Source organism: Mustela putorius, unplaced genomic scaffold (assembly GCF_011764305.1).
Source record: "Mustela putorius furo isolate JIRA1106 unplaced genomic scaffold, ASM1176430v1.1 tig00000228_pilon_pilon_pilon, whole genome shotgun sequence".
NCBI lineage: Eukaryota > Metazoa > Chordata > Mammalia > Carnivora > Mustelidae > Mustela > Mustela putorius.
In genome coordinates this window covers 296,855-322,614 of record NW_025421322.1, presented here as the reverse complement: position 1 = coordinate 322,614, position 25,760 = coordinate 296,855, and the positions used below count along the sequence as shown (strand labels likewise).

General features: G+C 38.1%; 1 protein-coding gene across 3 annotated transcripts in view; it reads right to left on the bottom strand.

Annotated features, from left to right (window-relative positions):
* Positions 1–25,760, bottom strand: part of INTS8 (integrator complex subunit 8) — a 54,033-nt gene that overhangs the window by 19,590 nt on the left and 8,683 nt on the right. For all 3 annotated transcript variants that reach the window (XM_013064546.2, XM_004768544.3, XM_013064547.2), the window contains exons 8-16: positions 24,618–24,773; positions 21,101–21,201; positions 20,542–20,683; positions 14,711–14,781; positions 14,173–14,348; positions 12,915–13,048; positions 10,942–11,052; positions 8,792–8,993; positions 4,640–4,761 (exon numbers count right to left, since the gene is read on the bottom strand). In XM_013064546.2, the coding sequence (XP_012920000.1) occupies positions 4,640–4,761; positions 8,792–8,993; positions 10,942–11,052; positions 12,915–13,048; positions 14,173–14,348; positions 14,711–14,781; positions 20,542–20,683; positions 21,101–21,201; positions 24,618–24,773 (1,215 nt within the window). The remainder of the gene's footprint in view (positions 1–4,639; positions 4,762–8,791; positions 8,994–10,941; positions 11,053–12,914; positions 13,049–14,172; positions 14,349–14,710; positions 14,782–20,541; positions 20,684–21,100; positions 21,202–24,617; positions 24,774–25,760) is intronic.

The following is a 25,760-nucleotide window of genomic DNA, read 5'->3' as shown; positions in this document are numbered from 1 at the left end:
GTGTGTGTGTGTGTGTGTGTGTGTAATGGAACATATACATAATGTTAACTGTGGTAAAGCCCAGAGAAGCAATTAAAACAGTGCTTTAACTTCACACATGCTTTAATCACTCAAAACAAACTTTTAGTGAAAAAATGAGAGGAGAAATCTGGAAATTGAAGTTGGCAAGATAAAGTAGTAAGATTTAAGGACAACCTTTGTCTAAGAAAAACGGCAGCCACTGACTGGAGCTATTGCAGATGTGAGGAGACAGAAGGAAGAACAGATTACTCAAAGTGAATGATCTAAATAGAGGAAGCCTTAATGACCAAAAATGCAGGAGAAACCCATGAAGAGTAGAAGGGCTGAAAGCAGAAGACAGAGAAAAGATAGGCCTCAAACGTAGAGGAAAAAAATGGATTAAGTCAAATTCAGCATTTCTTTCCCTCTGTAATTTCAAAATGAGAGCCCCCCCATCCTTCATTCTTACTAAATCTGGTAACTAATTGTTCTTTAAGAGGGTAAAATGGCAAGGATAATTTCAAGTCTATCAGGAAACCCCAGATCCCTTACTGGACCTAGAAAATATTCATAATGGGGTCCCCACTGCTTAAGGCAGTTTCTTCAAGAAAGTGGCCATATTATGACAAAGATGAAAACTGATACTTCTCTCAATTTATAATAAAAAATTTCAAAAATAAAAAAATCTGAATAGTTCAATACCCATACACTTGACTTACTGTGAATATTCTGCCACAATTACTTTACATGTCTACCTATACTGCTTGTCAGCTAGTGAGCTGCAGACACTACACCTCATCCTTAAATACTTCAGTATGTATCTTCTAAGGCAAGAACATTCTCCTACGTAATCACAACTCATAACCACTACTCCGTGATCACACCTAAGAAAATTTAGAACCCTGGTGCTTCCTAGTAGTAAAAATGATGTAAAAACCCCTGCTGTGGGGCACCTGGGTGGCTCAGTCAGTTAAGCATTCAACTCGATTTCCGCTCAGGTCATGATCTCAGGGGCACATGACGGAGCACTGAATCGGGCTCAGTGATGGGCGTGAGCCCACTTAGGATTCTCTCCCTCTCTCGCTCTCACTGTCCCTTCCACACCCACGACTGCTTGCACTCTCCAACAACTCTAGCTGTGCTACGTGAAAGGAAATCAAGAGTCCATAGTCTAGCAGAACATTTCCTCCTGCATGCCTACTGAACCCAAGTCGGCTCCGACAACGAGGCCCACCATACATGCAGCTACTGACAGGCAGTGCAATGAGGGCCCCTTATAGCTCCTGGTCTTAATTCATTTTCTATTGTCAAGAATCACACGCTTAGTTGAACCTCACTAGACTACTTTACTTCAAAGTAAAAATTTTCAGAAATCTTGGACCCCATGGGCACCTGGCTGGCTCAGTCGGAAGAACATATGACTCTTCATCTTGGGGTGGGGAGTTCAAGCCCCACACTGGGTACTGAGATTACTTAAAAACAAAACAAAACAAAAAAAAGTCTAAGGCCCCAAGTCAATTGAATTCCACAAACATTCTTAAACATCTACTATGTGTGGGCACCAGGTAAAAAAAAAACACTGAGAGTATAAAAAGTAACTATCAAGATTACACTGTATAACTCCAACAAAAATCTATGTCTATGATTCAAAAGTAACAGGACCAGTAGCAAATTTCAAAGGTAAGGTGAGGAGAAAGGAATAAGGCAAAGCTTCAAAGAAACCACACAAGGGGGCACTAGGTGGCTCAGTCATTAAGCATCTGCCTTTGACTCATGTCATGATCCCAGAGTCCTGGGATTGAGCCCTGCATGAGGTTCCTTGCTCAGCACAGACCCTGTTTCTCCCTGTGCTTGCTGCTTCTCCTGCTAGTGCCCTGTCTCTGTCAAATAAACAAACATCTTGGGGTGCCTGGGTGGCTCAGTGGGTTAAAGCCTCTGCCTTTGGCTCAGGTCATGATCCCAGAGTCCTGGGATCGAGCCCCACATTGGGCTCTCTGCTCAGCAGGGAGCCTGCTTTCTCCTCTCTCTCTGCCTGCCTCTCTGCCTACTTACGATCTCTGTCAAGTGGATAAATAAAATCTTTAATAAACAAACAAACAAACAAACAAACATCTTAAAAAAGAAAAGAAACCACACCAACAGGCAGAAGCAAGAAGGGTAACCCAGCTAAATGACCAAACAGCACGTGCTTAAGTGTAGAAGCGGAGAAAGTATCCTGCACACAGAGACATGTGAGTACTCGGAGAAGTCTGGTACCACCAGCACAGAGCTGGCATGACAGAGGAGCAGCAGAGAGCCAACTGGGGAAGAATCACCTGCACCTTAAAAAGCCTTATAGGCCACATTAAAAACCCTGGTCTTACGTTATTACTATAACCACCAAGCCCTCCTCCTCCTCCTAGCAGCTAGTCTCTTATAACCCAAGAGTCCATAAATCCTGTGCACTTTCCAATATACTACGCTGCCTCCTCTCCTGATCCAAGGGGGAGACGGCACAGTTTTGTATTATTTCAAAAGGGCACAATTTAGTTACATGCTTAAGATTTTTTCCCTTTCTTTTTTGTGATTACAGAATATCCAAATAAATAAGAAAATATGGAAAATAAAACTGATTAAAATCACCAAATATTCCACTATCCAGAGATAATGAGTGTCAATACCCTTCCAGATTTTTCCCTATGCATATGTATACATATTCCATGCCAAATTCCAAGTTTGGAAACTGCTCCAAATGAAGGGATTTTTGAAAGGGATTTTCAAAACATCCCTTACTCTAGACTTATCGGATTCCCTTTTCTTCACATAAACAAGGCAGCAAGTGGCCAACGAGGGAAGGGGACACACAAACCCTAACTAGAGGAGATAATGAGATGCCTCAGTGACTCTTCAGCAAGGTCACCCCTCCTTTTGGGTGTGATCAGGGGGACTGCAGGAAGCAGGGAGATCACCCAGCCCAAGGGCAGGGAACTTGAGGCACAATATCCTGCACACAGGAGGCCCTTAACCATGTGCCTCTGCACAGTTCCACAGAACTCATTGGAGAGAAGAACAGAAAAGCTACTGTATTGTCCTGAGCCACAAGCGACAATCCTAAGTGGAAATCTCTTGGAACAAAATGCTTCTCTCACCTGAGAGTTTAGTAAAGACCAAGATTATGGGGCATAATCAGACAACTACTCTAGATATGAGGAACTCCTATCACAAAGGTTACAAACAAACAAACAACCCCCCCACACACACACACAAACAAAAACCAGATATAATCCAATGTCTAAAATTCCAAAGACAAAAATGATTCAAATTATGACAATAAATTTTAGAAACAATTGTAGAGAAGACAAAAAGGAGGAAAACCTTCACCAAAAAATAGCAGTAAATCTTCAAAGAGTTGAAATGAGCTCAGTTTTTAAAAGGACATACATGAAATTAGGAGGAAAAAACAACCAAAGACAAATGTAAAAAAGTGACAAGAGTCTTGCAAGAGTTCCCAGATAACCACTGATTTAAGAGATTATGTACTAAATTTGAGAGCAGATAAAGAGCAAAAAGCATACAAACAATAAGAAGGAAATCTAAAAAACTAAAAGTACACACAGAAAAATGTTAAATCACGAAATGTTATCTTTTTTTTTTTAAGATTTTATTTATTTGACAGACAGGGATCACAAGTAAGTGGAGAGGCAGGCAGAGAGGAGGAAGCAGGCTCCCCACTGAGCAGAGAACCCGATGCAGGGCTCAATCCCAGGACCCTGAGATCATGACCTGAGCGGAAGGCAGAGGCTTTAACCTACTGAGCCACCCAGGTGCCCCCACTAAATGTTATCTTAACAATAAGACCAGGAAGCGAGAATAGTCCACTGCTTATTCACAGTATACACAGCACAAAACAGACACAGTCTTAGGGAAAACTCCAGTCTCTTTTTTTGTTTTCTCCACCCAGAAACATTTCAGTTGCACAGGACAGCTAAAATTAAGAAAGGAGAACTAAGCACCAATTCGCTGAAGGAATTCTTTCACTGGGGTGTAATTACATAAACATTAACAAGAATCACGCCCAAATCTAAAGGAGGAAATAGGTTCCAAAGAAGGTAAGGTGCACAGATAGAAACAGCTGGAAATGTACCCCTCACAACTCCACCAGTTCATACACAGGTAAGCTCATGTATTCCCGACCTTAAAACTAGAGTTTGATTATTTTGATCAAAGCAAGAAAAGCTAACATTTCACTAATTTAGAGTTATACCAAAATGTTGTCTGTTACTAATTTTTGCTTGCCTTCTCATGAACGCAAAACTATACTTTTAACCACAAACATTTGTCCAATCTTCCACTGTATTATAGAAAATGGATAAGTTCCCTAAGTAGTACAAATCTAAAGAAAACAGGAGCCCCTGAGTGGCTCAATCTGCCTTCAGCTCAGGTCATGACACTCGAGGTCTGGGATGGAGTCCACATCAGGCCCCTGCTCAGCCGACAGTCGGCTTCTCCCTTTCTCTCTCCCTCTGCCTCTCCCCCTGCTCATGCTCACTCTCTCTCTAATAAATAAACCTTAAAAATAAATACATAAAGATAGATCTAAAGAAACAGGTATAATAATCCCAACCTAATAACCCCTTTGTTTAGATTAAACACAAGTTACCTTTACATATGGATTATTCTGAAGCAGAAACGCGGGAACTTGCAGTGTAAGGTATTCATTTTCCCTCCAGTTTAACATAAAAGCAACACACTCCTCAGCAATCACCTGACGAAGAGGAATATCTAAAAAGCCAAAAGAAAACAGTTGGAATTACCACATAACATTAAAATGAGAACAAAGCAAACATGTACTAAGATTTCAGTTGAACAAATTAAAAACAACAGTTACAGGTGAAAAAATAGAAAAATTCCAACATTTTACATTTTTCCCTAGATAACTAAGGTTTCCCAATAACAAACAGACTGCATGGTCCCCACTACTAATCAACACAACCATCTACTAGGAATATGTTACATGGCCAATACCCTGAGAAAGTCTACAGTACCTGTCTTCTAGAAATTTGTAATTCAAACAAGCAGAGAGTAAACACACAAAGTACAATAGTACCACATAAACTTGTAGCAAACTCAGAGCACAGAAAGAACTAAAACATAATAAAATTGTAATAAATCTGAGTAAATATACCATTTAAAATATTTTTTTGGATTAAAATGTAATAAATACTCCTCAGAAATAAGACTTTTACTTTCAAAAAAATATTTACTGCACCAAAGCCAATTTTAAATTAAAAAGTGATGGGGGGGGGGCACCTGGGTGGCTCAGTGGATTAAAGCCACTGCCTCCGGCTCAGGTCATGATCTCAGGGTCCTGGGATCAAGCCCCGAATCGGGCTCTCTGCTCGGCAGGGAGCCTGCTTCCCTCTCTCTCTCTCTCTGCCTGCCTCTCTGCCTACTTGTGATCTCTGTCAAATAAATAAATAAAATCTTTAAAAAAAAAAAAAAAAAGGGGGCGCCTGGGTGGCTCAGAGGGTTAAGCCTCTGCCTTCGGCTCAGATCATCTCAGGGGTCCTGGGATCGAGTCCCGCATTGGGCTCTCTGCTCAGCAGGGAGCCTGCTTCCTCCTCTCTCTACCTGCCTCTCTGCCTACTTGTGATCTCTCTGTGTCAAAAAAAAAAAAAAAAAAAAAAGTGATGAGGGGGAAAAATAAAAAATCACCCAGAATTCAACTGTTTTGGACCAAAAAAAAAAAAAAACTTTTGCACATAATTTCCTTTGAGATTAAATAATATACCTTAACTATTTAAATATGCTGCAAATTTTCATAGCTCAAAGTATAGAATATTCAGGGTTTTTTTTTTTAAGATTTTTATGTATTTATTTGACAGAGAGCGAAAAGCACAAGTAGGCAGAGAGGCAGAAAAAAGGAAAAGGAGAAGCAGGCTCCCAGTTGAGCAGAGAGCCAGATGTGAGGCTGAGCCACCCAGGTGCTCCAATATTCATGTTTTAATGTACTTCAGCAAAAAGAAAAATCCCAAAGAATACTAAATAACAATGTTAACTTAAAATAGGGAGAGCTATTAAACTCCTTGAGTACTGTATTAATAGTGTAGTCTTTCTAGAAAAGACTGTGGCTATTAGTTTATATCTCACTTTGCCGAAAAAAGGATTTGACAGGACAAAGAGAGTCATAGGAACACAGCAAAATATACATTATTTGCAACATCGTCAAGAAAGAACAAAGACAGAAGTGAAATTAGTATCCCCAATGCATGCATGTCACTGAGTTCTTTACGTTTTGCCAAAGGCAGATCACACAGCATTTGGCTCCAAGGTTTCCTTTATTCACCCAGCACTCCCCAATAATAATAGAGCAATGGTTCTTAAAGATAAATCAGAATCTAGGGAGAATCCTGATACAGCCTGAAAAGCAATGATTTGGAGATTAAACTTCCCTTTGAGCATCTGCAATACAATTAATCATTATTTCTAAATGTAGAGTCCTATGATATAACAGGCACCCAGGACAGACCTAGAATTCAATTTTGTTGAAATCCTAGGAACATAACAAAGACACGTCTTAATAGAAAGTAAGCTAATACAAAGGTATTAAAATTGGGAAATTTCTGCTTTAGCTGGTGGGATTGAGCCTTTGCTGGGCTCTGCACTGGGTGTGGAGCCTGCTTTTCTCTTTCTTCCTCTCCCTATGCTCCCCACTCTCCCAAATGAATAAATCTTAAAAAAAAAAAAAAAAAAAAAAAAAAAAAAAAGAGGGAGGATTATGAAAGAGATGTCACCTTTCGTGTGCACCCCTCCCCCTGCTGGAGAGATCATCCTACCCACCCCGACTCTCACAGTGGCAGTGGGGTGCACAACTGCCAGGTGTCTGAACTCAGGGACCTTAGTCTGTAACTGAGGCTTGAAGCAAGGCACTAGGCCTATGCCTCTTTCTCCTAACAATACATGACATCCTTGCAGTTCCATTTTAAACACTAAATGTAACACCAACTATGGGACAAGCAGCTGAACATCCAGCAAGGTAAGAATTTATATAAATTACATGCAGTGCTAGGAGTCTTGGATCAAAAACAAACAAACAAAAAAGTGATATGGGGCGCCTGGGTGGCTCAGGTCATGGTCCCGGGATCCTGGGATCAGGTCCCGCATCGGCCTCTCTGCTTGGCGGGGAGCTTGCTTCCTCCTCTCTCTATCCCTGCCTCTCTGCTACTTGTGATCTCTGTCAAATAAATAAAATCTTAAAAAAAAAAAAAAAAAAAAAGTGATGTGAATTCCAAACTACTTAAAGGTCAAAAAGGTGGTATAAAGTGACCTGTGCTTATTTAAAGGCATTCCCATCTATTTCAAAGAGTGAAAAAAAAGAGGCTTAGCCAGGACTGATGGATTCAAATCACTCTTCAGTCTCTTACTACATGACTTTGGCCAAATTCCTTCATCTCTCTGTACCTGTTTCCTGATTTATGAACAGTAATAATTAAAGTACCTACTTCACCGAGCTGCCAGAAGGACTAAATGAGTTCTGCACCTAAAGCTGCTCCAACAACATCTGACATGCAGCTAACACTCAACAAATGTTAAAATTAAAAATTTAAAAATTCCTTTTACTTTACATTTTAGAGAAATTATAAATAAAAAACCAAACTTCCACCTTTAAAAAGAAAACACACACAGTAGCATGTGTCAGCTGATAGTGCCAATATATTACTGGATCCATTTTTAAGACATTAAAGGGCACTGATGCATTAAAGCTCAAAGGTACTCTATCAGCAGAGTGCCAAAAAGTTGTAATATCTGCTAGAAATCAGAATGTAGTAACAAATTCACCCAAAAGCCCCAGAGGGCCAGAGCCATTTCTGTTTTTGCACATTACTAAGCACCTTCCTTTATACTTCACTTTTATAGCTTTAATGTGTACCGTATGATTTAATTGCTCTAAATTATCACTTAAACATGTAAAATTGCTTTAACTAAGCAAGATTTACATACAACAGAGATCATTTATATATGTAAGCTCCTTATCATAACATATTTACACTTATAACTGGACACAGAAGGTCTGTTCCTAAAGTGACAAGTGAGTTCCTAACCCCCTGGCAATGATTTTCATAATTTCTATGATGGTAATGAGGAATTAAATGTTCAACCTATACTTACAAGGACATTTTTAATTCTTTGTTAACAGAATATCTTAACATTGCAATATAGTTTTATAGTATGCTGAACAGTGTTCCCTCAAAATTCATTTCCACCTGAGACCTAAGTTTCCTCGCTTGGACAACAGGGTCTTCACAGATATACTTAGTTAAGATGAGATCACACAGATTAGGACACACCCTAAACCCAATGACTGCTGCCTTAAAAGAGGACACACACATGGGAAAGCCATGTAACAAAGGAGGCAGAGACTGCAGTGTGAAGCTACAGGCTAAGGAATGCCATAGATTGCTGGCAGCCACCTGAAGCTAGAAAAAGCCAAGGAAAGATTCTTTCCCAGAGCCTTCAGAGGGAGCACAGCCTCGCAGACACCTTGATTTCAGATATCTCGTCTCCAAAAATGTAGAGAATAAATTTCTGCAGTTTTAAATCATCTAGCTTATGATACTTTGTTATGGGAATCCTAGGAAATGAATAGTTTCCTCCATTATCTCTGATGCTCTCAAGAGAACACATCTGAATTCTGTTTTAGGAGAGCAGTAACTTTTTGAAGAATGGCAAAAAGCCAAGCAAGTGTTTAAGGTTCTTCCCTACGATTAGTTGAGCACTGCATTTCTGAAACTCGACTTTGTGAACATCTTACCAGGAAGCCTCATTTCCAGATATCCCCGCACCCTACTAATAAGATCAGAAGGAGGCCTCTCTCCTGACTGCCCGGTTCCAGCTTCATGTGTATGAATATCCAAAAGCAGCATCTCATTCAGCATGACCTGACGAAGTTTCGGTGAGAACTCTGTTACCAACTCCAAACAAGCAGCAAACAGCTGTTTGGCATGGGAAAAGTCCTACAGAAAGAAAAAACAGATCACTGGATTACTTTTCCTCCGGAATAAAAAAAGTTGTGCATTTTTTCTAAGTACAGAGCAAAGAGAAGAACTAATTTAGATGGTTAACAACAGTTGTCTCAGAGAGTGAGGCTAGAGTATCTTTTTATCATCTGTGTCACTGATTTATTCCAATACTTACTTCTTTTAAAAAATCCAATTTACAGTATACAATTTTAAAAAGCCAATAAACAGTATAAAAACATGCTATAGAAAACAAGTTTTACATAAAATATAAAACAAAAAAATTTTTCCATAATTTATATACGTATCATATACATATATTTTATATACATATGCTATACATGTTATATACACACACATAAATTATACACGTCACATACTTTTATGTATATAGAGAATGCATACACTTTCTATGACAAGTACCCTACTACACACCTAGATTATTCAGAATTGGAATTACAATTCTGTAATTGTAAGGTTTTACATTCTTACACTCTTCAGTAAGGTTTTACATTCTACAATCTTTGCATACGAGCTTACTAGTTCATATAACTGGCTAATAAATCAAATAAATTCACTAAGTCCAACCCTTTTCTTTACATATCTGCTTCTAATTTTTTCAAAGAGTAGTCTTCATTCATTCTTTCTCTCTCTCCTCCCACGTGCCTCCTTGACTCCTACAATCTGGCCCCTACCCCCATCACAATGAAAAAACAGTTCTTACTAAACAAAGATACTCTAATTGTGCAAACTACTCAACACTTTTTAGTTATCTTACAGGACTTAAGGACTGCATCCAAGTGCTGCCCACTCCCTTGTTCTTGATAGTCTGTCTGGTCGCTTGGCTATTAGGACTCCATCTCTGTCTTGGTCCTCATACCCATCATGCCACTGTTTCTTGGACCCAATGTTGTATCCCCTCGATTCTGTATATTCTCCCTGGGTCATCCCTCAGGCCTACCAAATCTCTATCTGTAGCCCAGACCATTCCCCAGGCTTTAGACTGTTTCTCATTGCAGGCCCAAATTAACCATTGTAAAAATGAATAATCAATCCTTCAAAAATGTTCTTCTGAATATTCACTTGCTGGCATCCAAAGCAAAAAGCTGAGCATTGCTCCCCATTCTTTTCTGCCTTCCATAGCACATCAGTAAGCAATCAATTCTAGATTTTTTTTTTTTTTTGACAGAGAGAGATCACAAGTAGAGAGGCAGGCAGAGAGAGGGAGAAGCAGGCTCCCCACTAAGCAGAGAGCCCGATGTGGGGCTCGATCCCAGGACCCTGAGACCACGACCTGAACTGAAGGCAGAGGCTTTAACCCACTGAGCCATCTAGGCGCCCTCAATTCTAGATTTTACCTCCTAAATGTTTCCCTCTGTTCTCTTTTATCCGTTCTAAGACTTGTGCCACTTACTAGCTGAGTGACGTTAATTTAATACCTTTGACTGATTTCTCACCTAGAAAACTGAGATAACACCTTCTACACAGTGTGTGTGTGTGTGTGTGTGTGTAATAAGTTAAAGAATAAATATATATGAAAACGGCATTAGAGTCTCTCCGTGCCCAATAAATGTTACTTACTTTAGGGATGGAAAGAGAAAAGCTGCCAATGACATGCCCCCTATTATAAACTTGTCAAGAGCTCCACAATTACCTAGAGCTGTATGGTCCAATATGGTAGTCACTAGCTGTACGTGTCTACTGACCACGTGAATTGTGACTAGTCCAAATTAGGAAGTGTCTTTGAGTGTAAAATACTAGATTTTGAGTGAAAACCTAGCACACACATTAAAAGAGATAAAGACATAAATAAATTGGAGACCCAAATAATTGAAGACATATACTAAGTTCATAACTAAAGGACATAATATTGCCATCAATTTTTAGGTCAGACCCTGAAATAAAGCACATTCTTAACCAGTAGTTGATGTACGCTTTTACTTACCTTAACAGTACTGCAGTGTAAACCTTTGGCCATGAGAATGTAAACCAAATCTCTTGTTAAATTGTCTTTAATTCCCAGGATAACCCCACTATACACGGAAGGCACTTCCCACTAGAAGAGATAAAAATACATAAATACACATACACACACACAGAAAGGCAAATCTAGGGAAGAATCTTTCAATAATCTTTAATCATTTTTTTTTCAAGAAAAAGTCTTTTAATTAAAGATGCTTGTCCAGTGGAAACTAATATAAAATTGTACGCTAACTGGAATTAAACTTCAGAAAATTTAAAAATAAAATGGGTATATAGTGTGGTATACAGGATTTAAAGGCAAAACAATGCAATTATAAAAACTGAAGAACTGGTGATTAAAAATATTTTTTTAGAATTTCTTTTCAGCGTAACAGTATTCACTGTTTTTGCACCACACCCAGTGCTCCATGCAATACGTGCCCTCCCTATCTTTAATCATATTTTAAAGGGATTGGCAAGGGTCACTTCTGTAGTGAAAGGAAAATGATAGCCATAATGTAATACTAATCAAAATGAACATATTCACTATCACCCAGTAATAAATTAAATGGACTGGAACTTTCTAAAGGATAATCTATAGACAAAAAGAAGAAAATAAAAGCTCTAGGCGTATATCTATTAATTTATGTGATCCTCACCAAAATACTATTAAGTAGGTACTATTATCCTCATTTTACAGATAAGAAAAGCAAAACACACAAATGTCAAATAACTTGCCCAAGATTGATTATACAGCTAGTATGGATAGAGGCCAGGATTCAAACTCAGGCAGTCAGATCAGAACTCCCTCTTCACTATGCTACCCTTGTTCATCTCTAAGAATGAGCATGAACAGAAACATCAACACTAATGAAGCCTAGCACTAATGTTCAGAGAAATCTTTCATTTCACTGCACTTACATGTTCAAATCCCATAAAATATACATAAACTTCTGGCTGCTTTTTTACTACATTTCTAGCAGAGAAGTACGCAGTGAGTTAGAAGTACTGCCATACTACTTTTATTTCTCCTGTAACCTTTGTATCTTTAGCTACATTCCACTGAAATGGTGTTCTAAAAGTTATTTTCATGCGCACTTTGCATGCAGGAAAGCTTTTAAATAGGTAACTCAGAAACAGGTAAATCCATTGGCTGGGCATTTTTAAATGAACATATAAAGCAAAAAATGTCCCATAAAGAAGTTTTTTTTTTGTTTGTTTGTTTTTTTTTTTAAAGATTTTATTTATTTATCTGACAGAGATCACGAGTAGGCAGAGAGGCAGGCAGAGAGAGAGAGGAGGAAGCAGGTTCCTGCTGAGCAGACAGCCCGATGCGGGACTCGATCCCAGGACCCCGAGATCATGACCCGAGCCGAAGGCAGCGGCTTAACCCACTGAGCCACCCAGGCGCCCCATAAAGAAGTTTTAATGAATCAGTTTCAACCTTCAGGCTTTAGACTTCAAGAGGGTATTCATAAAAACAAAAATACTCTAGAAGCACATAGCAAGGAGCAGCTACCTAATGCATAAAGAATATTCCTTATACAGGGACGCCTGGGTGGCTCAGTTGGTTAAGCGGCTGCCTTTGGCTCAGGTCATGATCCCAGCGTCCTGGGATTGAGTCCCACATTGGGCTCCTTGCTCAGCAGGAAGCCTGCTTCTCCCTCTGCCTCTGCCTGCCACTCTTTCTGCCTATGCTCACTCTCTCTGACAAAAAAAAAAAAAAAAAAGAAAGAAAGAACATTCCTTATACAGACACTTACAGCTTTATTTAAAGTATATAGAAATGCTATGACAATAAATAAGACATAAACTTATTTTTAGAAGTTATGGAGGGAGCCTCTTCCCCCACTGGTGTATATGCGCTCTAACAAATAAAATTTTTTCTAAAATAAATAAATTACATCAGAAAATAAGTATGATTTTCTTATGTGTTCTTGACAAAGGGTTTCTAACCTTGTTAGACACTGTCCAGAACTGGCGCTCTGAAGTCATACCATGTAATTCAATTAAAATCTGTCGAATCCTCCAGGGATCCACTGACAGTATCAACTGATGCTCCAACTGACCAATGTTGACACTTGCTGAAGCTAAGAAAGAAGAGATTTCCATTTCAATAATGACTTAATTCAAAGAAATCCTTAATCCTACAAATATAAGAATGATAATTCATTGAGAGAAATTGTATGTTAAGTATTATAAGTATGAGAAACAGCTCTCATCTTCAGAACTCATTCATCATAAATTACATATTCTATCCTCATACAGAAAACCTAACAGTTTGTATTAAGTCTGCATTTAATAAATAAATACAACGAAAATATAAACAAAGATAAAAACCAGTAACTGATTCAAAGAACTAGGTGGGATATACGGAAAAATTAACTTATGTAGACAGTTTCCTACTTTCAAACATAATGTGTTAACAAAGGCATGTATAAATAAATTTTTGTTTTAGTAAATACTAAAAATGTGGTTTTTAAAGGGAGAGTAAGAGAAGGTGGAGGCACTATCTTCCCAGAAAACCAAGAAGTTCATTAAAATCCCCAATTACAACTCGACATTCAGATACAGTCTTCATTAATCCATTCCCAGCATTTTAGGTCTTAATGTCATTTTCCTAGTAAGGTTCAAAGCAGCTACAATTTTGTTTTGTTAAATCAAATGCATCCTGACTCACCTATATATTAAGCTCTAAATATTACGTTTCTTAATAAGAGCATAGTATTTTCTACTTGTAGCCATAATATAAAAGCAAAAATGGAAGAAAATCATCAAGTAAATAAGGCAAACATAGCAATGTTGCCAAAGAGGAATGCATAGTCAGCAGATAGTGTCACACAGCACTGCAGACTGAAACGCATGAGAACCTGTATTTTTTTTTTTTTTTTAGTTTCAGGACCCTTTACCACTCCCTCCCAGCTTTCATTTTTACCTCCAAGAACACAGCAGCAGCAGCAGAATCACTCTATTTTCCCAGCTAGAATCTTGTATGTAACTAGGCCTCAATTTCCATTAACCATAGACTCAGCAGAGTTCGGCACTTAATGCTTAGACAGAAATACGACTACAGAAGACTGGTAAATTTCTAATTAATTACTGACATAAGTATAAATTAAAACAAATAAGAGGGCATCCTCAAATACACTGAGGGGCAAATATAATAGAGGGGCAAAATGTGCCAACATTTTCGCTAGCAGACTAGAGAGCTAACCTGGGATATCATAAAATGAAGTTACAGGTTTAATGCACAGATTTACTCTAGGGGATCGCTTCCTCATCTGATCAACAAGTAGCTTTCGTTCTTCATCTTTCAACAATGTAATGAAAAGCTCATGTGAAGAAATCATGAAAACATACTGCAGATCTTCCAACCCCAGACACACATTCCTAGATCAGTAAAAATATTGTAAAACAAAAGAAGTTTATAATTTAGTTTGGGAAAAGCAATCATATTAACCAATCTTTACTCATAAACCATTTAACAAGCTACCACTTCATAGACTGTATAATTATATTTGAAATATATTTAAAAATATTTTTGGTCCTTACTTAAAATTGTGAAGTCAGTGTCAAAATATACAAAAGGAGTAACTAATATAAATCCTAAATTTTGTGTCACTATACAAATCTGAACTTAACTGGCTCTCAATGGACTGCCTGGCTATAAAACATGCAGGTTATATACAAAAAATAATGTTATTTTTCTCACAGGACTAACTTGAAAGTGAAGGGGAAAAAAAAGCACTTACTTTAGAAAAGCAGCCATGTTTCCTTTCAAAGAATCGGAAGCTTTTTCTAAATTTATTGATCTTGAACATACCTAGGAATTTGAGTAATTTTTATTTGAATATTGGCACTTTAAAAAATATACCCTGCAGTTTGAAAAGTTTACATTTAAAAACAACAAAGTTCTCCTTCTTCAGACACTTATCAATCACAGATTTACCTAAGTAACTTAAAAAATGAGACTGTGAAATAAGAATCATTATGGGGAGAGAGAGTGGAATGTGATCATTTCAACAACTGCAGGTATTTATATGATATAAAAAATAACATACCTAGCATGGTATAAAGCTTTCCCAGAATATATAAAGTACGTTAACCAATTCTATGAGGTGGTAAACTCTACAGTAGCTCCAGTCAGAAAAGTGAAAGAAGATTAATCTGAAATAGCTGAATGATCAGTAACAGCTAAAGTATACAGAACCAATGATTAAGAAGATAACCAAGGTTTTAAAAATAAAGACTGAAATTAAGGAAAACTATGGAAATGTTAGTTATTACACATAACAGTCTCATAATATTCTGAGTTTATTCATCAGATTTATTTATTTATTACTTACAATAAACCAAAACAACGCCATCAGTATAAAAGTCCCTAAGTGGTGGAAATTTTCAAATATTCCCTAATATGTTAACAAAAAAACAGAATGTTCACAGCAGCATTACTAAAAGCCAAGAACTCATAATAGCCAAGAACCCTAAAGTCCATCAACTAATGGAGACATAAAATGAACAATGAAAAATGTATCCCTTCTATGGAGTATTACTCAGCCACAAAAACTAATAAAGCACTGATACATGCTACAATATGGGTGAACCTTGAAAACATTTAGTAAAGAAGTCGGTTTAAAAAAAAAAAAAAGAAAGAAAAAAAAGGGCCACAAAGGGGCACCTGGGTGGGTCAGTACATTTTGTTATGACTCTTGGTTTTGGCTCAGGTCATGACCCAGGGTGCTGGATTAGGGCCCTGTATTGGGCTCTGCATTCAGTGTGGAGTCTGCTTGGGATTTTCTCACTCCCTCTGCCCCTCCCCCACTCACACTCATACACTCTCCCTCTAAAATGAGTAAAATTTTTAAGAAAAGGGGGGGAACATATGATTTCCTTTTATATGAAAGGCTCAGAACAGGCAAATCCAGAGATAAAATTAGATTAGTAGTTGCCTGGGGCAAAGGCCACTGAGGGAATACAAGGGATGACTACTAACAGATATGGAGTTTCGTTGTGAGGTAGAAGAGGGAGGATGAAAAGTTCTGAAATTGAGGTGGTAAGTTGCGTAATCTATGAACATACTTAAAAAAAAATCACTGGATTGTAGTTTTTAAATGGGTGAACAGTAGGATATGTGATTGTACCTCAATAAGGCTGTTATTAAAAGGGGGGCAAAAGGGAGCACCTCGGTGGCGCAGTTGGTTAAACGTCCAAGACTCTTCATTTAGGTTCAGGTCATGATCTCAGGATTGGGAGACTGAGCCCCACTTCAGGCTCCAGGCTGGGTGTGGAGCCGCCTTATGATTCTCTCCCACCTCTCTCCCTCCCTCTTTAAAAAAGGAAAAAAACAGTAATTTTTCAAGTACCATGCTCAGAAACAGCCTTGTAAAAGAACTATGCACAGATGAATAGATTATCAGCATACTGCACATCTGAACATCTTGATGTACAAAATACGTAGCAATAACTTTGCTCCACACTATAAATACTAATGATTTTATTATAGGTAATACCTGAATATGCTTTCACAATAGCTTATTCGAACAAAGTGATACATTGTACACCTATCAAGAAACTTAGGGAATGGGTGTTAACTTCTGATAAGCAATATAACAAATGTGTTAATTAAGCTCAGTTCTTAAAACATGAAATGGGGGCATCTCTATAAATGCTGTAAACATTTTATTTTCTTTAAAGATTTTATTTATTTATTTGAGAGCAAGCGAGCCCAAGCAGAGGAGTGGGGGGTGCATGTTGAGGGCAGGGGTAGTAGGAGAAGCAGACTCCCCGGATGAGCAGGAACCCAATATGGGGCTCAATCCCAAGACTCCGAGATCATGACCTGAGCCAAGGGCAGACATTTAACCGAATGAGCCACCCATTTTAAAAACATAATAAACTTAAAAATGTAGGTGAAGTGGGGGCACCTGGGTGGCTCAGCTGGTTAAATGTCTGACTCTTGGTCACAGGCTCAGATCTTGATCTCAGGGTTTGAGTTCAAGTGGGTCCACACTGGGCATGGAGACTTCTTAAAAAAAAATTCAGGTTAAGTGGATAAATTCTTTAAAAAAAACACAAAAAAACAACAAAAAAAACCTCTTAAAGATAATCAGGAAAAATACACTAACTCTATATCCACTGATGAAACTGAAGCAATGCCAGAAATCTTTCCTCACACAAAATATCTCCAGGTCCAAATATTTCATTGGTAAATTCTACCAAACAGTTAAAGAAGCAATGAGTTTACTTTTAGGAGAACTTTTCCAGGCAAGGGAAAAAGATCCCTCAATTTATTTATGAGGTATGTATGACCTTGGTACCAAAATCAAAGGAAGGACATGAACAAAAAAATAGCTATATCAACCTCATACACAAATGTAAAACACCTTAATATATCACAAACTAAATTCTGCAATATGTTTCAAAAAGTGAACATATACCTAAAACTAGTATGTTACATGTCAATTATATCTCAATTTTTTTTTAAGATTTTATTTATTTATTTGACAGAAAGATCACAAGTAGGCAGAGAGGCAGGCAGAGAGAGAGGGGGAAGCAGGCTCCCTGCTGAGCAGAGAGCCCGATGCGAGGCTCGATCCCAGGACCCTGAGATCATGACCTGAGCCGAAGGCAGCGGCTTAATCCACTGGGCCACCCAGGTGCCCCAATATATCTCAATTTTTTAAAAAGTCATGATTTAGCTGAATTTACTACAAGCAAGCCAAGGTAGTTTAACCCTTAAAATTAACATGTTTCTGCAGCTACCACAGAAGACAGGATAGAGATTCCTCAAAAAATTAAAAACTGAACTACCATGTAAGTCAGTAATTGCACTACTGGGTATTTACTCCAAAAATACAAAAACACTAAATTCAAAAGGATAGATAAACCCCATGTTTACTTAAGCATTATTTACAATAGCCAAACTATGGAAGCAGCCTAAATGTCCTATGATAGATGAATGGATAAGATGTGTATAGATACAACAGAATATTGCTCAGCCATTAAAAAAGAATGAAACCTTGCCATTTGTAACAATGTAGATGAAATGGGAGTATAAAGCTAAGCTTCAGAGAAAGATAAATAGCATATGATTTCACTTATATGTGGAGTTTAAGAAACAAATGAAAAAAGAGAGACAAACCAAAACCGACTCTTACCTACAGAGAATATCTTGAGGACTACCAGAGGAGAGGTGGGTGGGAAGACAGATGAAAAAGGGGAGAGGGATTAAGAGTACATTTATCTTGATGAGCAATGAATAATACATGGAACTGTTGTATTACTATATTGTACACCTGAAACGAATATAAGTAACACTGTATGTTAACTAGAATTAAAATTTTTTAAAAATTAAAAATTTGGGGTGCCTGGGTGGCTCAGAGTGGTTAAGCATCTGCCTTTGGCTCAGGTCATGATCTCAGGGTCCTGGGACAGACGAAGATGACACAAAGAAATGGAAAGAAATGTTCATGGATCAGAAAAACAAGTACTATCGAAATGTTTATACTACCCAAAGCAATCTACGCATTTACTGCAATTCCTATCATGATACCAACAGCATTTTTCACACAACTAGAACAAACAATCCTAAGATTTGTATGGAATCTCACACACACACACACACACACACACAACCCTGAAAAGCCAAAGCAGTCTTAAAAAAAGAAAAGAAAAGCATCACAATTCCAGATTTCAACTTCTATTACAAAGCTATCGTAACCAGGGCCCCAGGGTGGGTCAGTCATTAAGCCGCTGCCTTCGGCTCAGGTCATGATCCCAGGGTTCTGAGATAGAGCCCCCGCAGCGGGTTCTCTGCTCAGTGGGAAGCCTCCTTCTTTCCTCTCCCACTCACCCTGCTTGTGTTCCCTCTCTCACCCTCTCTGTCAAATAAATAAAATCTCAAAACAAACAAACAAACAAAAAACACAAAGCTACAGTAATCAGGGGCACCTGGGTGGCTCAGTGGGTTAAAGCCTCTGCCTTCGGCTTGGGTCATGATCCCAGGGTCCTGGGAAGGAGCCCCGCATCAGGCTCTCTGCTCAGCAGGGAGCCTGCTTCCCCCTCTCTCTCTGCCTGCCTCTCTGCCTACTTGTGATCTCTGTCAAATAAATAAATAAAATCTTAAAAAAAAAAAAAAAGCTACAGTAATCAAAAGCTATAGTAATCAAAACAGTATGGTATTGGCACAAAAACAGACACATATTAACGGAACAGAACAGAAAGCCTAGAAATATTTGGCAAAGCAGGAAAATAATGGGGAAAAAGACAATCCTCTTCAACAAATGGTGCTGGAAAAACTGGAGAGCAACATGCAAAGAATGAAAGTAGACCACTGCTGTACACCACATATAAAAATTAACTCAAAATGGACAAAGACTTGAATAATGGACTTGAAACTATAAAACTAGGAGAAAACATAGGCGGTAAGCTCCTTGACCTCAGTCTTAATGATTTTTTTTTTTTTGGAGTGGACTCCAAAGGCAAGGGCAACAAAAAACAAAAAAATTGTGCCTACATCTGCTTCTGCATAGCAAAGAAAGCCATCAACAAGATGAAAAGATAGAAAATAGTTACAAACAATATATTAAGCGGCTAACATCTTACAGCAACAAAAAAGTCAACTATAAATGCATACGACTTAGAAAAAAATCTGTTAAACATATTCTTTAATGAAGGAAAAGAAATACATTTTGTATGATTTCATTTCTATAAAGTTTGAAAAAGGCAAATTAAAGAATATTCTCTAGGGTACATATAAAGGTGACATAACTATAAAGAAAAGAAAAAAAATTATCACAAAAGGCAGGATAGTGGTTCCTCAAGGGGAGATGGAGAGGGTTTGGTAAGGGGCATAAAAAGGACTTCTAGGGGCACCTGGAGCCATTAAAGCCATTAAAGCCATTAAACGTCTGCCTTTAGCTCAGGTCATGATCCCAGGATCGTGGGACCAAGCCCCAAGCCCCACATCGGGCTCCCTGCTCAGCAGGAAGACTGCTCTCCCTTTCCCATTCCCCCTGCTTGTGTTCCCTCTCTCACAGTCTCTCTGTTAAACATATAAACAAAATCTTTAAAAAAAATAAAAATAAAAAGGACTTCTAGAGTGTTGGCAATGTTGTATTTTTGGAACTAAGTTGGTATTAACTGTGCTTTCTATATTTCTCTCAATGTCTGTTATATTAAGACAGTTAAAGAGGTAGAAAGATCCAACAAAAACACGAATTCTGGAGCTCACAGAAGAGGTTAGAGTTATGATTTGGGAATGTTTAGTCAACATGTGACTGAAGCTTTAAATAAGAATTCAAAAATGGTATGAAATAACTGAGCCAAAACCAAAACTACTGTAAACAGAAACACTAAAGGGAGAGCAAAAGAGACGTCAAGGAACGACCAAGGACAACTTAGTACTGGGGAATCAGCAAAGAGCTCTAGCAGAAGATAAGGACGGAAAGCACCGTCTGTCAGGAGTATCCAACACCGGCAAGTCAGATGAAGAGAGAAAAGAGGGCACTGGATTTGACAACTAAGAGGTCACTGGTTATGTTTATAGCAAAATTACACATCAAAAAGGGAAAAAGTATCTTACCTCAAGAAGAAAGTCTATTTTCTCTTTATTAGGTCTAAGAAATAGCTGGTTAAATTGAACACTAATCGCTCTACCTTCCAATATATCACGGACTGTGTTACAGGCACAGACTTTAAAACAGATTTCATCTAGAGCTTCATTTCTGTAGAATACAAAAGTAGATCCACTAATACATTCTTCTTAATAAAAGGTATATATTACAAAACCAAACTGACAAGAATGAGTTATTTATCCTTGAGAGGTCAGAGTTTAGGTTATTCAGGCACATGTCAAGGGTGGGGATAGAGCAGAACAGAAAAGTTTTAAATCTGTCAAGGGATGATTTAGTTACAGCTTAGGTAACAGAACCAAATTCTGCTAATTTTTCCCAAGTGCTTTTAAAATGGATTAGATGAACATTAAAGTGGCTGCTCTGACTGTGTTAGTTTCCCATTTATTAATAAAGGTGAAACTACTGTCACAGTTTATAGGTAATTTGGAGGTTATTTTTGATAAACCCAAAATGCACTTGCTCTTTTATCCAAAAATAAGAAAGTAATTCTTCAATTTACTTACTTACCCCTGTTGAGCTTTCTGGAAGAGTTCCCTTAGTACTGACTGCCGGAACTGGATAGGTAAACTGAAGGTTAAGTTATCTTCAATGAAAATCTTTACTACATCCTAGAACACAGACATAAAATTGCATCCAGTTCAAAAATCCTGGCAAAGTTTCTTTAACAGTCTTTCCAAAAAGAAGAAAAAAGTCTTTCTATAATGGAAAATATATATTGAAGAAAATCATGAAACTAGGAAAGAAAATCATCTTACTAGGAAAATCTTTTCTAAAACTTTAAAATTAGATTGAGGATAAAAACAGCCACCTACCACTCCCTAAACCCTGCCCTTTCAAACTGAAGATAATGAGCCAAAAATAAGATGTAAAGGAAGAATCAATCAAAAGCAACCCAGGTACATTATTAGAAGTTGTAAAAATTCAGGGTGCTGGGTGACTCAAGTCACGATCCTGGGGTCCTCGGATCAAGCCCTGCTCAGTGGGGAGTCTGTTTCTCCCTCTCCCTCTGTGCTCACTCACTTTCTCCTTCAAATACTCATCTACTTTAAACATAGGTTCATACAACAAACTTTTAAAAATATTAAAACTGAGCTGGAAAAAGCACACAAAGAAACAATTATAATAAATTTAAATGGTTTAAAATATAGTCATTAATGAATTACAGAAAATACCTATATCACTCCATACAGACTTTGCGTCAGCTCTTAATCAAGCAATTGAAGAGGAGGAGAAAGGAGTGATATCAAGCAATTTAAGAGAAGGGTTGAAAGGAGTGTTAACACATGGAGATAGGGAAGAGGATTTCTGGAAACATTTAAAGCTAATCAACTGTCACCATCAAAAAAGTAGTGACTGGGGCACCTGGGTGGCTCAGTGGGTTAAAGCCTCTGCCTTTGGCTCAGGTCGTGATCCCAGGGTCCTGGGATCGAGTCCCACATCGGGCTCTCTGCTCAGCAGGGAGCCTGCTTCCTCCTCTCTCTCTGCCTGCCTTTCTGCCTACTTGTGACCTCTGTCAAATGAATAAATAAAATCTTAAAAAAAAAAAAAAAAAAAAAAAGTAGTGACAAAGGTGGTTTCACAACTCGGGAGCAAGCACTGTCCACAGCAAAACATGAACAGAGTAGGCCTACACACAGGCAAGACAGACTTTTCCCACATGCAAGAAGACACATTTGTTATAGCTGTTCAAATAACTATATTCATTCATCATTCACTCATTGGGGGTAGGGTGGGGAGAGGGAGAGAGAGAATCCCACGTAGGCTCACTTAAGCTCACTCCCAGGGCAGTCGAAACATGGAATAGCAGCTCAAATCCCACCAGCCCAGGGTCATGACCTGAGCAGAAATCAGAAGTTGGACTTAACTGAGCTTAAGTAAGCCACCCAGGCGCCACCAAGTAACCACACAATCAGCACAAAAACTACAGAGTTTATATAAATAGAACCCTATTTTTAAAACCAGGCTAAATAGGATTTCTACAATACTCCTGTATACATAACTGAAATGATAAATTTCAGAGTTGTAATAAAATTGTGATTTTTTTCTTCCCAGCTACTCATTACAATACCTTCTGATTTATAAATGTTGGCTTTTCATTATATTCACAGTTAACATTTGCCTATCCATGAGTAATATTTCTAAGGTCTGTTTACAAAGGTTTACCACCCCAGAGAGTCTCCTAAGATTCTGAATCTTACTGTAACTGATTTCCACTCTCTTTATAGAGCCTGTACTAGGGATATATAATAACTAAAAGATGTCTATATAAATCCATCTGTATCTAATCTGTCTTTAAGAAAGTTTAGTTTTCTTCCCCAAGGCAAAGCAGAATTTAAAAAGGGGGCAGAGGTGGGGGAGGAAGTACTATCCCTACTCTTATTTTCTGCGGGGGGGGGGGTATCAATTCTATTTAAGAGTGAACTAAAAAGCTTGGCTAAGGGGCACTGGGTAGCTCAGTTGGTTAAGCATCTGCCTTTGGCTCAGGATCCCAGGGTCCTGGGATCAAAGGTCTCATCAGGCTCCTTGCTTAGTAGGGAGCCTGCTTCTCCCTCTCTCCTTTGCTTGTACTCTCTCATTCTCTCTCAAATAAATAAAATCTTTTTTAAAAAATTAATTTCAGGGGCGCCTGGGTGGCTCAGTGGTTAAGCCGCTGCCTTCGGCTCAGGTCATGATCTCAGGGTCCTGGGATCGAGTCCCGCATCGGGCTCTCTGCTCAGCAGGGAGCCTGCTTCCTCCTCTCTCTCTCTCTCTGCCTGCCTCTCTGCCTACTTGTGATTTCTCTCTGTCAAATAAATAAATAAAATCTTTAAAAAAAAAATAAATAAATAAATAAATAAAAATTAATTTCATTTAAAAATAAATAACAAGCTCGATTAAAAGCCTATTTGTAGAGACAAAACTAAAGATAGGCTATAGCTTTGTCATTTCATGACTCCAGCTTTGAGCTAACATGAAGGCACTATTCATTTTCTAAAAAGAAAGCTTTCCAATAAAGATTTTAAAACTACAAATGCTAATTCCCAGTGATTTTCATTATAAAACTAAAAATATATACCCAAAGGAGGCAATAAAAATCTCAAGACTAATTTAAGCCCTTTGCATGGATAAAACTGAGGTAACAACCACACTCATTGGTAAAGCAAGCTGTGTAAGAGACCATCCAAAACTACCAACACCACTTTGGTCACTTTCTTCTTCAGTCTTAATATCTACAGTGACTAACAAGGATGGGCTATAAGGCCATACTTTTAAGTCAGACACAAGACTTAAGGGTCCACAAAACTAAAAATTCTCTACTTTTAATTTAAAAAATTAAAAGTTCTGCTTACAGAGTTTCTTTAAAAATTTACTTAAGGGGCGTCTGGGTGGCTTAGCAGATTAAGCCTCTGCCTTCAGCTCAGGTCATGATCTCAGGGTCCTGGAATGAAGCCTTGCACCCAGCTCTCTGCTCAGCAGGGAGCCTGCTTCCTCCTCTCTCTCTGCCTGCCTCTCTACCTACTTGTGAGCTCTCTTTCTCTGTCAAATAAATAAAATCTTAAAAAAAAAAAATTACTTAATATGGGCAAATTCTTGACCTTTAAGAAAGGACATTATCGGGTGCCTGAGTGGCTCAGTGGGTTAAGCCGCTGCCTTCGGCTCGGGTCATGATCTCAGGGTCCTGGGATCGAGTCCCGCATCGGGCTCTCTGCTCAGCAGGGAGCCTGCTTCCCTCTATCTCTCTCTCTGCCTGCCTCTCTACTTGTGATCTCTCTCTGTCAAATAAATAAATTTAAAAAAAAAGGATATTATCAAAATGAGTCAATATTTGTACGAGGCACTGCTTAGTTTATAAACTATAACTTCTCACTTGATTCTCATAGGGAGCCTATGAAATGAGTTAACTATTACCACCATTTTAGAGGTCAATCTGTTTTACTTGCCCCAAATCACACAACTGGTAAATGGCGATGCCAGATTTTTAACTCAGTTCTGCCTGGTTTCCAAAACTTTTCAACTACTATTACATCCCTATCATACATCTTACCTGATAGTTGCCAGATCTCAAACAAATATGGACTTGACTATATGGAGTCAATTGTTGAGATGTACTATCAGAAGAAGGTACAAGAACATCACATGCTTGACAATAGCCCGCTAACCGCTTCTCATCTATGGTACAATGAAGAGATAATGAACCTATCTGCAAAGTAAGAAGTATACATCATTATCCATCAATGTTATAAAAACAACAGTCTAGTACCCACTCAATGCATTTTAACAGTACAAGAAAATGTAATGGAAAATTCAGGGATGGAGGAACCATAAAAAATTAGCACGAGTTAGCAAACTAGTGTTCACAGGCCAAGTCTGGCCTGTGGTCAATTTCTGTAGAGCCCTTGACTTAAGAACCACATTTAAGGTTGTAAAGGAAAAAAACAAAAACAAAAAACACAACAAAAAAATGAGTATATGCAACATAAACTGAATATAGCCCAAAGGCTAAAGTATCTATTATTTGGCCTTTTGCAAATGTTTGCTGACTCCTGGTTTAGTTTTCAGACCAACATACAAAAGGCAGACGTCTTTACTCTAAGTAGATATGACAATTAAGACATTAACAAAAAGCTAATACTGTTAAAAAACAACTTAAGATACTTAAGAAAACATAAAAGGAGAACAAATCTGATGAATGCCTGGACAAAGGAAAATGGGAATTCCCAACAGATCTAGAATAGATTTAAAGTAAATCTCTTGAACATTTAATCAATTTCTCTGATGACGAGAGACTGAAATAGGAATTTTTCTAGGCACCAAGCACATAAAAACCTAGTTATATACTTCATAATGCAGTTGCCAGAATCATACAAATAAAAATGCAAGTGATAAACATGAAAAAGTTCACCCTTACTAAGAATTACGGAAATGCAAATGTTTTAAAGTTACTGTTATTTCTCACCCAACCAAATTAGCAACTGGAAGGGGAAGAAAAAGGAAAAACACACTGCACTGCAGATGAGAGTACCCTGAAAGAAATGTACCTGGAAAGCAACTTGGTTTTATGTTTCACAGCCTTTACAAATTTAGTAACCACTGACTTGACATTAAACCAAACAAAAACTTATGCCTGGAGACAGAAGTATCATAGCTTTACAGTAAATAAAAGTAGCAAACATAAATGCCCAAACAT